At 35.3% G+C, this 13641-nt stretch overlaps 2 protein-coding genes across 3 annotated transcripts; one reads left to right on the forward strand and one right to left on the reverse strand.

The window, feature by feature from the left end:
* Positions 1-761: 761 nt before the first annotated feature.
* LOC118272762 (pyrimidodiazepine synthase) lies at positions 762-3513 on the reverse strand. 2 transcript variants are annotated; one of them, XM_035589426.2, is made up of 6 exons: positions 3403-3513; positions 3249-3293; positions 2996-3163; positions 1852-2009; positions 1326-1571; positions 762-1048 (listed from the first exon to the last, which is right to left on the reverse strand). In XM_035589426.2, exons 2-6 carry the CDS (start codon positions 3271-3273, stop codon positions 881-883), a joined length of 765 nt encoding a protein of 254 aa, XP_035445319.1. In that variant the 5' UTR covers positions 3274-3293; positions 3403-3513; the 3' UTR covers positions 762-880. The 2 variants fall into 2 exon arrangements, with proteins under 2 accessions (XP_035445319.1, XP_035445318.1); XM_035589425.2 differs by having other exon boundaries at positions 3249-3430.
* A 1487-nt stretch (positions 3514-5000) lies between these two features.
* Positions 5001-11799, forward strand: LOC118272758 (pyrimidodiazepine synthase). The gene is made up of 5 exons (XM_035589421.2): positions 5001-5441; positions 7207-7374; positions 7871-8028; positions 9237-9473; positions 11522-11799. Exons 1-5 carry the CDS (start codon positions 5291-5293, stop codon positions 11654-11656), a joined length of 849 nt encoding a protein of 282 aa, XP_035445314.2. The 5' UTR covers positions 5001-5290; the 3' UTR covers positions 11657-11799.
* The last annotated feature ends 1842 nt before the right edge of the window (positions 11800-13641 follow it).

Consider the following 13641-nt stretch of genomic DNA (forward strand, 5'->3'; position numbering starts at 1 on the left):
CACCTTGGATGAAATAACTTTATGTAATATTCAATTTGCTCTGGATTTAGCATGTAGCAAGTATAAAGAGGAGAGACCTTCATGTGATTGTGTACTGTGACACAAAAAATCGGTCCTGCCCATTGATATTATAATATTAATAAGGTGTAGATCGATTATAGGTGCTCAGAAAATGGCAAACAAATGTAGTCCACATTAGCAACGTTTTAGTAGTATAGTATGGGACCGCTAGACGGAAAATAGGATGCAGGTGGTTTTGTAACGTCCCGTGCTCCACATATTGTCACGCATTATGTAAAAAGTAGATTTCTCTTTAAAAGTTATGACATCTCTTAGCATTTGGTTCATGTGGTTTAGCTTCGAACCTCATAGGAGCAAATCTTAATTTGGGGCTATATATCACTACGCGCCATTATTTTTTTTATATGTTGCCTCACACTAGGGCTATTTCGTGGGTGTGTTACAAACATACAATTTCACATAACACAATATTTACATTATACATGACACCCAGACCCGAAACAAAAATTTGTAGATCACACAAGGAGTTGCTCCGTGTAGGAATCGAACCCGCTACACGATACGTGGCGGTCGGTAGCCCATCTACAGTACCAACCATGCAGTCAAAGAGTAAAACAAGTAGGTAGAGTATTGAGTCTGTTCAAAGACCTCTACCTCAGCCGTTGTGCAATGTTTGCGACCAACACACGATGTCGATAGAGGTAATCGAGTATCACACGAAAATAAAATAAAAAAAAATCTTAAAAAAAATGTACTTTATTAAGTTAATGTGTACTATGTGAATTTGAGACAAATAAAAATATTAATGTTCGCGAATGTTACGTAATAGTTCATGGTTTATCAGTCGAGGGGTTGTTCCTTATTCCTTCTTCTTCCTGGGGCGCATGCAGCATACTCCGCTGGTGTCCAGCATGTTGTAGTTAGCATCGCCCTTGTTGCGGGACTCGATGAACTTGGCGTGAGTCTCCGGAGACAGGTAGTACAGCTTCACAGCTGGCACGATCTTCATAGCTTCAATGTAGTTTACCTGTGAAAATACGTAAAAGATTAAATGATGTCTCGTATTTTATTTCTCGTAGGGATTGAGAAGTGGACAATAACGTGTTCGCTTTTCGCCAATAATGTAAGGAATCCCCTGTAACAGAGCGCGAGTCTAATGCCTGCATAAGTTATAACATAATTCTAGACTGATTTATGACAATAGTAAAAACACAATGGGAACTTCTATTGCGCAATAATATGTAACACAATAACCAATTAAAACCATCAAGTTATACAATATTTTTCTTGCAAGTCATGCTTACCAGTAGTTCATATTTCGACTTGACCAGCTCGAATTCAGATTTGCCGACCAGAGGCAAAGCTTCAAAGCGCTCCAAGAATGGGAATAGAGTGAAGTCTACTAGTCCAGGAGTTGCTCCATGTAAGAACTTGGTGCCACGCGCCCTTAGTGTGTCTTGCAGAGCTACCAGACCCTTGTGGTAGGTCTCTACCATGTTGGCCTGCAGAGCATGTGAATTGTATGCAGCAGTGTAGAATGCTGACTGAACCTGTAATCATAATCAAATACATAATTTTAGTATTTATTTTAAAATGCATCATGGAATTAAAATATTTATAAGAGGTTCAATTAGAAAGTGCTACAATGTGACAATGTTATTAATTTTAATGGATGGCCATAATCTGGACAGTGAATATAAAAAATACTGCAAGAAAGTTAACTTCAACATTTCTTAGTCAGCTGTTCTATCCTTAGTACCTACATTAACTACAATCAAATAAGACTCTATTTGGAATAGAATAAAGCACAAAATTAAATGAAATACATACTCCAGAAAACAATTCCACAATAATTTTGTCTTCAGCCCTGCGCAGTGGGTCAGTTGACTGCAGTGGTACATCTGGGTACTTCTCATCCAAGTACACATTGATGATGTTGCTGTCGAAGATTCCTTTACCCTCCTCATACTCTAGGGCTGGTACGGTTCCTAAATGATACAATGGATTTCATTAAATTCACATTTGATACAAGAGTTACATTTAGTTAAGTAAACCTGCTGAGCCAAAGTTCTTGGGTTATTTAAGAAACTGTTGTTCAGTAGGGCTCCAGGGTCCAATTGGATTACTTTGTCTAATTGGGTTTCCTACTCTCAGTAAAAATTGTATATTAAAATTATAATATGCTAATAGGCTTGTCTCTGAGTTCTGACATAGAACTTATAATATTACAGGTGAAAAGTTGATATTACATATTGTGTGTACACCCCTGCCTACCCTGTTAGCTAAATAAAAGTTGTAAATATTATGTTGTTACATTTCAAGATTTAGTAGGGAGATATTTTTTACAAATTTAACCTCTATCAATTTCATGCAAGAGTAAACATTATCATGCTTCATTAAACCAGATAGAATGTCATTGATTTAGTTTATTCAAGCAAAGCATTACATTTAAATGAGTTTTTATTGCTTTGTATGGCTTTATCATTTTACACATTTTATCAGCACTGATATCCAGTACAAAATAAATAACACTGTATTGTCAAGTGGCACTTATCAGTAGAAATGTGGCAAGTAGAATTTGTTATAAGCAACACTACAATATTTATTGTAAGCCTATAGTAAAATAAGACTAGGTAATCTTAGTTACTTTAGTTAAGTCTTGAAATAAAATATGATTTTGCATTATTTTAAGATATAACATAGTCAACAATGAAATGGTAACTTTTTAGTCATGCAGACTTAACTAGCAAACTGAATGTCTCATTAAATATTTGGGTTTATTTTAGAGTACAAAAGAATGGCAAGAAAATGAGCAGTAGAATGTAGTTATGTAAAAATGTTTGAGGTGTGTAGGTGGTGTACAATTATCTATCCAATAATCTATCTAATAAGGTTCTAATTAGAAAACTATTATAAATATTATTTATAACTTGTTTATAATTAAAATTATTTATGTATTGTCGTACTAAATTACCTTTAGGGCTGTAGTTGAGAAGCCATTCCGGTTTGTGATCCAAATTCACGAAAACTGTATCATACTGTAAATTCTTAGCGTTCATCACTAGTACAGTCCTCTCAGCATAAGGACAGAACCTCATAGCGAACAGGCGGAGTTTTCCACCATACGGAGGCAGGGCATCACCTGATAGAAAAAAAAACAAAAGAGGTTAAATCAGATACGTAAAATTATTCACTAAAATCGGGTTGATTTTAGAACAGTAACATACCGGTTTGTAAATGCTTCTCAGACATTTTGCAGCAGTTGTATTTTTCTGTAAAATTTAAATAGTATTAGTTACGCTGGTCAACAGCAACTTTCAACACGTAGTCGGTTTATTTTGCCGTAGATCCGGCCGGCCTTCAAAATTTATAGTATTCTACCTCTCGTTCTCGACCTCCTCTCACTGTCAAAGTGTCAAGTCACAACACATCGACGTAAAATTCTCAGCTGTCAACTGATCGGGCCAGTGTTGCCATTACCGTCATTGAAAGTTCCAATTTGGAATATCTTTAGAAACATGGAATGACCTGTTTATTTACATAAAAACGAAGAAATATAGATTTCTGTTTGTGGAGAGTTCAGCAAATTAATTTTATTTGCTTGTGATTAATTGGACATGTTAAATAATAAAGATATCGTTATGTACTGTTAGGAAAAAAAAACTGATATCAATCATTTACTTGCTTTCAGGGTAAAACTCTACTACCTAGCAACTTAAATTTATAATTATTGACTTTCATTGACACCTAGGCCTTTGGCATGAAAAATAAAAATGTTTCTGTTTTTGTTTAGCAAACATTTTGCAGTTTGAAAAGGAGATTCTCTACGACTCTTTGGATAATATGGCCCTCTCAATCACACAGCATGATTCTTTTCAGATCTGTTTCTACGTAACATGATGTATAAGATAGTAGTATAAAGTCTAATTAAGTATTACTACTTGTATTGTACGGTATAATAAAGTGACTTTTTAAAAGTAACATGAATCAATCTACCTACCTACCTACATTAAGTTTTAATATGTCATACCTACTTAACGTTCGACTAAATGGGACTGATAGATAGTGATATTGGAATTGTACGTCTCATCTTCAATGAGTTGTGATAACAAGTCATGCAAACTGTTTTGATTTTATTGTCAAATAATATAGATAGTTAGAATTATTTTGTTACATGTAGCTTTACATATGTATAAGAAGAGAATCCATTCTTATTGATCCTTTTTTATTGTTTTAAAAAAACTGTCTAAGATACCATAATAGGTACCTACCTTAATTATTATGTTATCGGCTTACTCACGTAACGTTTTGACGAGGAACTCGACTAGTTTGAGTAAGCCGATAACATAATAATTAATTTAGTATGTCTCACGAAAGTTACAATAAAATCACAGTGTACCTACCTATTATATTTACTTTCAATGGGTGATATCTTTCTACCTACATTAACCATATACCTTTGTATCCCCCGATAATGTGGTAGGGTAAGGGTTCTTGTAAGTTCGTTGACATAATTATGAAATACATAAAAGTATTAAAATTTACATGTAGGTACTTAAAATTTTCAGCCTGGGAACTTGAAAATACAGCAGGGGTTCTCAACTGCGAGTATTATCATCACACTGTAGTGTACCGGGTTACCGGGGTACGGGCTCAAAGCAGGAGTAGGAAGGAAGTGGTTTTTTTAAATCAGTATAAGAGTCTGATACTCTTTCTCGCTTCACCCAAGGCGGGAGAAGTGTGTAAAAAAGTCATACCTACAACAAAATAAGTTAGTTCAGTCCCTTTTGAGAAAATTACGTTTTCATTGAATGTGAAAGATTGTATAACCTTGCCCAAGATAGTCTATATTTGCTTTAAATATTCTAGTCATCAAATGTATCAATGTTCTTAATCTTAATTCTTAAATTCAATCTGTTCTACGTCTTCAAGTAACATTGTTAATACAAATTACAAACAAACATACAGCCTGCTGCTGTACGTCAATATCCAAAAATGGTTGATGACTTTCATATATTGCGGTCCAACTTTATCAACTCGTATCTAAGAATATTGTTTTATTGTCTGGGTAATGTTTATTCATGTCGATTACGAAACTAGTGTACGCGTAGCACGCGCGAGATTAAACGGCAAAAATATTGTCAAGGTAACGCTTAACTCATAACTGTGATGTAAGCAATAACAAACAGTCGAAAAATATTGGCCAGTCATATTATTTTGATATTTGTGTCGAGTCATTTTATCTGTGATTTTACGGGAGTGTTTAGCTATGTTATCTTCTACTATAAGTGCCGTAGTGCATTTGTATTCCTCACTTCAAGGAGTACAGACGATTGGACGAGCTCTCGGCAGTTTATTACCTTACAGCACCATGGTTGGATCAAACAAGATTAACTTTAACACACCACATCTAAAAACAGGTTAGTTGCAACATTTACATTTTAATATATTTGTCTCTGGTAAATACGTCGTATTATTTAGTGTAACATTTTGATAAAACTAAGTCCTTAATCTCTTACATTGTTAGTGGCTCAGATAGGCAGGTGTAGCATAACATGATAAAATATTATTGTAATAAATTGAAAGCAATGTTTTTACAAATTTATTTTATAAGAAACTTTTGTTGTTTAAAACAAAACAAACCATAAGGGAAGAAGCTAATATTGTGATAGGCGCAAAGTCAGTGAAGTAGGCGTAACTTTTTGAGGGCGCGAAATTTAAAACCGTGTTTGTTGTTATGAAGAAAAGATATTACACGTAACTACTCTGTAATTTTAGAGTACACGGTTATAATTGTTTGACGAAGTAGTTGGCTTTCAGTCTCTCAGTAATGGATTACATAAATATACCTACACAAAACTTAAAAAGCGAAGCTCAATTTACTAAGTGTTCGCTTTAAATTGTAACACACGTTTAGGTAATGAATTCAACAAACTGGTTTCTAAGTTGTGTTATTTTACTTAGTATGTATAACAGTGCCTATAAAAAGACATAGGCAACAGGATTTTAAGAATTGGATTCTTGACGTTTGGAGTTTATAAATGTTGTTAATTTATTAAAAAATATATATTAGATAGGTTTAATTTTATTCAATAGGCACTTCTCGTATTACAGAAATCATCCACGCACGGCCAAGAACTTGTACATACAATTTACTTACGTTTTACTATATTATTTTATATAAAGTCTCAACTAAATTGCTGTTATCAGACACTGAATCTACACATTTGTTTAATATTTCTAAGTGTACCTGGTGGGAGTGGGATGGTACCCATAAACATTATGACCTCACGCCCTAGTAGAGTGCTGCCCTTGATGACTGTCCTTAATTAAGTCAGTCGCTGAGGGGAGGACAATTAGGGAATAGGTACTATTACATTAAATATAGAGTACAGTTTAGGTCATCACAATAAAATATAATTTATACTGCGATGTGAAGAGGGCTTTTTCAAAATCATGTTTTCCAAAGTTGCTGATGCTGTGGTTCAGAAATATCTTTCTACATACTCTTATATGACAAAATAGAAAATAAACTATCTGTCTAGAATCTCTACTTGCAATAATATAAACACTATAAAAAGGTTCTGCTACTAGACATGTCCATATTGGCTTGAAAATTGGTTGCGTGAAAAATTTATTAACGCTTTGAGTGGAGCTATAAAATATCGATAGCATTTAATAAAGAATTTTAATAATAGGGATTTTAATTTTTAACACACACAAAACACGAGGCTGGCTTACTGTTAGGAGACACCGTTCACGGTGTAATCATTAGAAATTGTCTCCCAATGATACTATATAGATTTGGATTCCATGTAGAAAATCGGTTAACTAATACATACATACATAACCTCACGCCTGTCTCCCATAGAGGTAGGTAGAGACAATATAACGCCATTGCTACGAATCTTACACACCTCTTTCGCTTCATCAAGAGTCATTAGTCTTTTTTTTATGCATGCTCTTCGGTTAAGGGTACTTTTAGTTTGGTCCTTCTTTAATACGAGTAACTATATCGCCAATCTAATCACTTACATGTCCGTCTAGGGCGTTGTTTGGATTAAAAACCTTCTGATAGAGTCATTACAGACATGGATCACCTTATGTTAGTTGCAGTTTATGCAATATGTTTCCATCTTTTCGAAACTTATGTACCTAAGTACTTATATAATTTGTTTCCACCAGGTGACCCCCTCCCCCCCTACACGGGCAAGCTCCGCCTGTACAACATGCGGTACTGCCCGTACGCACAGCGCACCGTCCTCGCCCTGAACGCGAAGAACGTCGACTATGAAATCGTAAACATCGATCTCATGGACAAACCTGAATGGCTCACCTCCAAGAGTGCCTTTGGTAAGTCTTATTTTACATTTCTTTTTGTTTATTTTAGCATAATGAACAGTAATTTACTCTATTCCGCCAAGAAGTAGATAAAATTCGCATTATTTATGCGTTTTTCTTGCGAATAACATTTTTAAGTGTGTTCCGTGGTTCATCCCGAGTCCCAAGTAAAAAACGAGCTCTGTAAGAACACACTGGGTACAATTTCAGACTTTGTAGTGTTACAGACAATTTCAAACATTAAAAAAAATAAAACATACTTTGGTTTTTCCCTAGAAATAAACATGAAAGCACGCAAGCATCACAAATTAGTACTAGTCATTAAAATGCCTGATCTGGAGCTGCGGACTATCTAACGGGTTTACCGAGGCTCCGGGTTTTTAGTCAGTAAGAGTCTGACACTCCCTCTCGCCTCGCCCAAGTCGTGAGAAGTCATTGGATGATTGAAAAAGGTACTAAAATATAAATGAGTTTTAGTCTATTTTAATTATTTCGTTTGTTACCACAGGAAAAGTACCAGCCCTAGAAATAGCAGAAAATCTAACAATTTACGAGAGTCTGGTGACCGTGGAGTATTTGGACGATGTGTACCCGCAGCGACCTCTCCTTCCTAAGGACCCAGTGAAGAAAGCCATTGACAAGATCATCGTTGAAGCTATATCACCGGTAAATATATATTTTGTATCTATAGTAATATCTAGTGTGGGAGAGCAATGCTTTGACACGAATCGGCAGTTATAACACGGCCTCACAGAAAACCAACGTGAAACAATGCAAGCGTTGTGTGAGTCAGGTTACCAGAGGCCCCCCAATTTTCCCAATCCCCAACAACTCTTAAATTCATAACCCCCGAAAGGCCGGCGGCACGCACTTGTGACGCCTCTGGTGTTTCAGGTGTCAATGGACGATGGCAATTGCTTACCATCCGGTGATCCATCTGCGTTTACCGGCTTATTCTGTAAAAAATCTAGTCTTCTTTTCTTTATTCAATTAGGTTTCTATTTATTAATTTATGTTTCGTAGACCAGCGATTTCTCGAGAAAAGAATCTCCCAGTAGTAGGTACTAGTACTATAGTACCTACTCATAGTACAGCACTCCTAATAGGTTCACTTTTTCAGATCCAAAGTCTATAGGTACTACAAGTAAACTAAATATAATCTGCTTTACGTAATTATTTATTTAACATTTTATGTACAATCATACAATAGCGGGCTTAATTACTTATCGTATTAAAGATGTAGGTACCTTAATATCTAAGGGTATTAATTAGTAACTAAGAGATATTTGTCTATCTATCTGCTATTACTATGAATTCCTTCATAATATCTAATTTATATTTGAATCTACAACACTGAATCGAAACAGTCTAAAAGGACAATTAATTTTCCTCAAACCATAATAGAATAATCTTGCTTGAATAACTACTTCAGCATTGAAGAATACCATTGACTTGCCATCAAAGGTTTAATTTATAATTATCATAAGAACAATAGGATATCTCAATTAAACCGTTATCAAAATTGAAATAAAAACAACTGATTAAATTCATGTAAAGTTTGCATTGATGTTCCTATAGATACAATGCGCCATATCCAATCAATTTTAGTCGACGTATAAAGCTGATCAAGGATAGCCAAATATTTTCTGTGGCTTCTGAAAGTTCAAGTATTCCAAGTGGAAAATCTGTTATAAGAAATTAATTCATTCTACTCTTTGAAAATATGTTTCCGTACCTATTTGTAACGGCATCCATTGTATAATTATTCTGGCGATACCATTGATACGCGCACGCTCTTTCCAAAACCTATGCTGTAATAAAGTAAACCCTCCAAAAAAATACAGATAATAAACCCAACTTTTCATCTACTTCAGATCCACGCCGTATACTTCAAACTGGTGAGAGGACCAGACACAATCACGGAGGACAACATCACCGCTTACTACAAGAACTTGACCTTCATCCAGCAAGAGTTGCAGAAGAGAGGCACCAAGTTCCTCGATGGAGACCAGCCTGGGTACGCAGACTACATGATCTGGCCCTGGTTCGAAAGGCTCCACGTCATGGACCATGATCTTGCGAAACTGGACAAACAAAAATACAAGTTATTGGTAAGTGAGAATGATATTGAATAATGGTATGACAACTTATCGGTATCGGTTAAAAAAATATGTGGCATAAGTTTGATAACAGTGTTTATCAAATGTTTGCTTTGGTTTGTTGGGGTCCGCTCATCGCTTAGTGTTTGTTCCTGTATCTATGTAGAATATAAAAATAGGATTAAAATTATTGAAGACTATTTACATTTTGGGGTACAATAAAAGTCTGGGCTAGTATCTCATTCAAGTAGGGAGACAGACCAATACCTAATTAGATGTATCCTTATTGTTTTTTTACGATTGTCAAACTATGTATATGGATTCTTATTAGTAGGTGTTAGAGTCTATAAACAAACCACCGAATGGTTCTTGTTTCTAGAATATTTTGGTCTATAAAGTCGGCTTTAATATAGGTATTGCGCAATATTATGAAATTGCTCCATTATCGCGTGTAGAGTGACTTGCGTTTTTTACACTATCATACTCGTAACATATTAAACAGTTATGATATCGATCGTGGAATTTTTAATAGTATCAAACTCGTTGGTGTAATGGCTTGGCGGTCAAAGAGGACGAATTGAAAGTAAGGGGCTTTAATATAGGTTCAGCATGGCAACGATTTTGTAATAAAATTACTGATTAGTAGCGTAGTAACCCATGCATTGTCAGAAAATGCGGTATTTTTCTTTCCTGAGCCACGGAGACTATCTACAGAATTCTCATTTGTATTGACGGGAATAGGGAATCCCACCCAAAACATAAATGTGAAAGGATGCCAAGTTCGATAATATTGGAATGCTTCGCCTATAAAAAAAGTGAGATCTAAATAAGTACCAAGTTCCATACACAGACCTCAGTTAAAAATGATATAACAAGTTGACAAGTTTTCACACACTTTGTTATAAACCTACTAAACGCAATGAGTCAAGTATATAATTTTCTATTAAAACTTGCCAAGTTATATCATTTTTAACTGAGGTCTGTGTATGGAACTTGGTACTTATTTAGATCTCACTTCTTTTATAGGCGAAGCATTCCAATATTATCGAACTTGGCATCCTTTCACATTTATGTTTTGGGTGGGATTTCATTTATTTTTGTAAGGTTTATTTTCTTTTTTTCTTATTTTACTTTACTTTGACTAAATACAAACCTTCGTAACGAATTTTAGGTTGATAATACGACCATTGGAAGATATAGATAATTTTTTTGTTTTAGTTCCTTAGGGGTATGAATTTACACCTTCATTATTTTTAAAACCGTCTCACACTTGGCCATTTTCATTTTTTCCTTTACCTTGACCTAAAGACCTACCTCCAGTCCAAATTTCAAGTCAATACGACTATTGGAAGTGGTCTAGGTTTTTGATGAGTGAGTGAGTGAGTCAGTCAGTGAGTGTATAGTAAAAATAGCGATTTTCTGACGTCAATATCTCAAGATCTACAATGGGTACATTAATGAAATTTTGTATTTTAGATAAGTAAGTAGATCTCGATAGATACTAGAAATTTCATATGCGTAGATAAAATAGATTTTGAGTTATAGGTGGGTCGAACTTGGCCCGAAATGGTTCGTGTAATATAACCCACGGCCGGTGTGTCGGTTTTTTTGCTCGAACTTGGCGGACACACTGCCGTGTGTCTAGATAAAGTGAATTAATTTAGTGACTGCCTCGTTGGTCGAGTGGTTGCAAGTGCGACTGCCGGGCAAGGGGTCTCGGGTCGATTCCCGGGTCGGGCAAAGTATTACTGGGCTTTTTTCGGTTTTTCGAAAATTTCTCCTAGCACAGGGTCTGGAAATGTGACCGGTATATGGCAATAGGCTCACCACCTATTACATGGGACTTATTACAACATAAATTGTGAAATGTGGGTGTACATTGGCATTATGTGCCATAATGTGCACCTCTGCTTACCCTTTCGGGGATTAAAGGCGTGACGTTATAAAAAAAAACCTTCTGCGTGATTGTGTAGATAGTTAGAAAACTCCATAGTCAATCTCGTGATGTTAGGTAGAGTATTTGTATAAACCAACTTATAATGTTTTTCTTTATTTTCCAGGTGGAGTACATCGACAATATGTTCAAAGACCCTGTTGTGGCTGAATACTTATTGCCAAAGGAAGCTTTACTACATTTCCAAAACCAATACAAGGTGGGAAAGAAACCTGATTACGACTATCTGATCCAAAAGTAATTTTGCTGACATTTTATTAATTTTTAAGCATAACTAAGTATTACTACTAATACTATGAAGGTCCACAAAACATGTACAAAGCAATCAAGTACTATTGTTTTTAAATTGATTATATTTTGATAATAAATATTTTTTGTTGCATATTTTGTATTTTTAATTATGTCAACGTCACCCCTTTTTATCCCCGAAAGGGGCAGGCAGAGGTGCACATTACGGCACGTAATGCCGCTATACAAAGTACACCCACTTTTCTCCATTGGTGTTACAAGTTTCATGTAATAGGGGGTGAGCCTATTGCCATATACTGGGCATAATTCCAGACTCCGTGTTACTACCGAGAAATTTTCGAATAACCAAAAAAAACCCAGTAATCCTTTGCCCGACCCAACCCGAAACTCCTTGTCTGGCAGTCGCACTCACCAACGAGGCAGTTTTTTTTAAAGTTGTACAAAAGTACCTAATTGGTCATGTAGACAGGGAGTACAATACATTTATTACCAATCATATTATCTTCCTCCTGCACTGTTGTTACTGATTTGACAGAGACGGGGCAGCAACATCTTACGCTTGCTCATTGCGAGGTGGCGATTTCAGACTTATAATTAGAATTATAAGTTCAAGTTTCCTCACAATGTTTTCTTTCACCATTTGTCATTAGCGCTTAAATGATCTTAGAAAATACGTATACCTCGGAAAAACTCACATTGGTAGGTTTCGAATCTGCATCCTCATGCATGAGAAGCCGGTTGGGCCACTACGACATTTATAATTCTTAGTTTTTACCAACTAAATCAGTAGGCATTTTCGAAAACATGATCTAGGTCACATAGTTAATTTCAATTATCGATTTTCAACACAACAGAACATTTTTACACAACTACCTAAAAATGTATGCCTCCTGGTTTACTCAATGGTCTTTTGCTTGATGACGGCTAGGTTAGCAACATGGTCGGAAACGCTTTCGTGATAAGTATGTTATTTCGGGGCAAGCCTACGGGATTATTAGCCATAATCCGCTACTACGAACTACGCTCCACAGACCATATGCTACGCGCTACGAATTCCGACTGACCGAAAGGACGAGTTACGAGTTACGAGCTTCGTGCTACGAGCTACGCACTACACTTTACAAACTACGCGCTACGAACTGCGCACTAGGAACTACGCACTGTGCTCTATGAACTACGCGTTATGCACCACGAGCTGAGCACTGTGTTCGTGCACTGTGTCGTGAATTGTTTTTTTAAATCGTTGCCCGTTGCCCCATACTCTGAATTTGGATACTTTTGTACTGAGCACTGAGCACTGAGTTTAGGCCAGAATTATAAGCTGTTTATAGTTGCTGTATGTAGCTGAAACTACCTCAGCTCGGTTCATCGTTCAACAGTAATGATAGTCAACATATAATAAAAACATTGCTATTCTTCCAAAAAAACATCTGGAATTGAATTGTATCTATTCAGATTTATTTGACATTTATTACAAATGAAGGAAATCTAGGTTTCCAAACTGGGCCCAAAGATTTCCAAGTTCAGCGTTGGGTCGTTGCAGACAACCTTAATCTTAAAATTATACAGGCAATATTTTATTTTGTTTCATAGGCATTATTTTAGGTATTATACAATGAAAATTGAATAAAAAAACAAGTTTTATGGTTGATATATGGTTAATTTATTTATATAGATTTTGATGTTATATACAACAATGGCTACTAATGAATCTATATATTTATAAATTCTAATTTACATTTATTATGTAAAATACTAGTAAAAATATCAGTTGATTAACATTATTTGTAAGTAATTATACTACCTAAGTAATTAAATTAATTTATACGTATTATTTTAACGAGAAATAATTTACTACATTTACATATATCTATTATTTACAGCTTACAATATTAAACCTTAAAATTACAGTGAAAATATCTACAGATTCATGGCACTACTTAATGAACTAAATAACAATACAATAATACTCTTATA

Source organism: Spodoptera frugiperda, chromosome 4 (genome assembly GCF_023101765.2).
Source record: "Spodoptera frugiperda isolate SF20-4 chromosome 4, AGI-APGP_CSIRO_Sfru_2.0, whole genome shotgun sequence".
Classification (NCBI taxonomy): Eukaryota; Metazoa; Arthropoda; class Insecta; order Lepidoptera; family Noctuidae; genus Spodoptera; species Spodoptera frugiperda.

Coding starts and splice junctions, on each gene's coding strand:
- LOC118272758 (XM_035589421.2), top strand. CDS start 5,291: ATGTTATCTTCTACTATAAGTGCCGTAGTGCATTTGTATTCCTCACTT. Junction 5,442..7,206: donor CACACCACATCTAAAAACAG/GTTAGTTGCAAC, acceptor TGTTTCCACCAG/GTGACCCCCTCCCCCCCTAC. Junction 9,474..11,521: donor AACAAAAATACAAGTTATTG/GTAAGTGAGAAT, acceptor TTTATTTTCCAG/GTGGAGTACATCGACAATAT.
- LOC118272762 (XM_035589426.2), bottom strand. CDS start 3,273: ATGTCTGAGAAGCATTTACAAACCG. Junction 1,572..1,851: donor TTGTGGAATTGTTTTCTGGA/GTATGTATTTCA, acceptor TTATGATTACAG/GTTCAGTCAGCATTCTACAC. Junction 1,049..1,325: donor AGTCGAAATATGAACTACTG/GTAAGCATGACT, acceptor GTATTTTCACAG/GTAAACTACATTGAAGCTAT.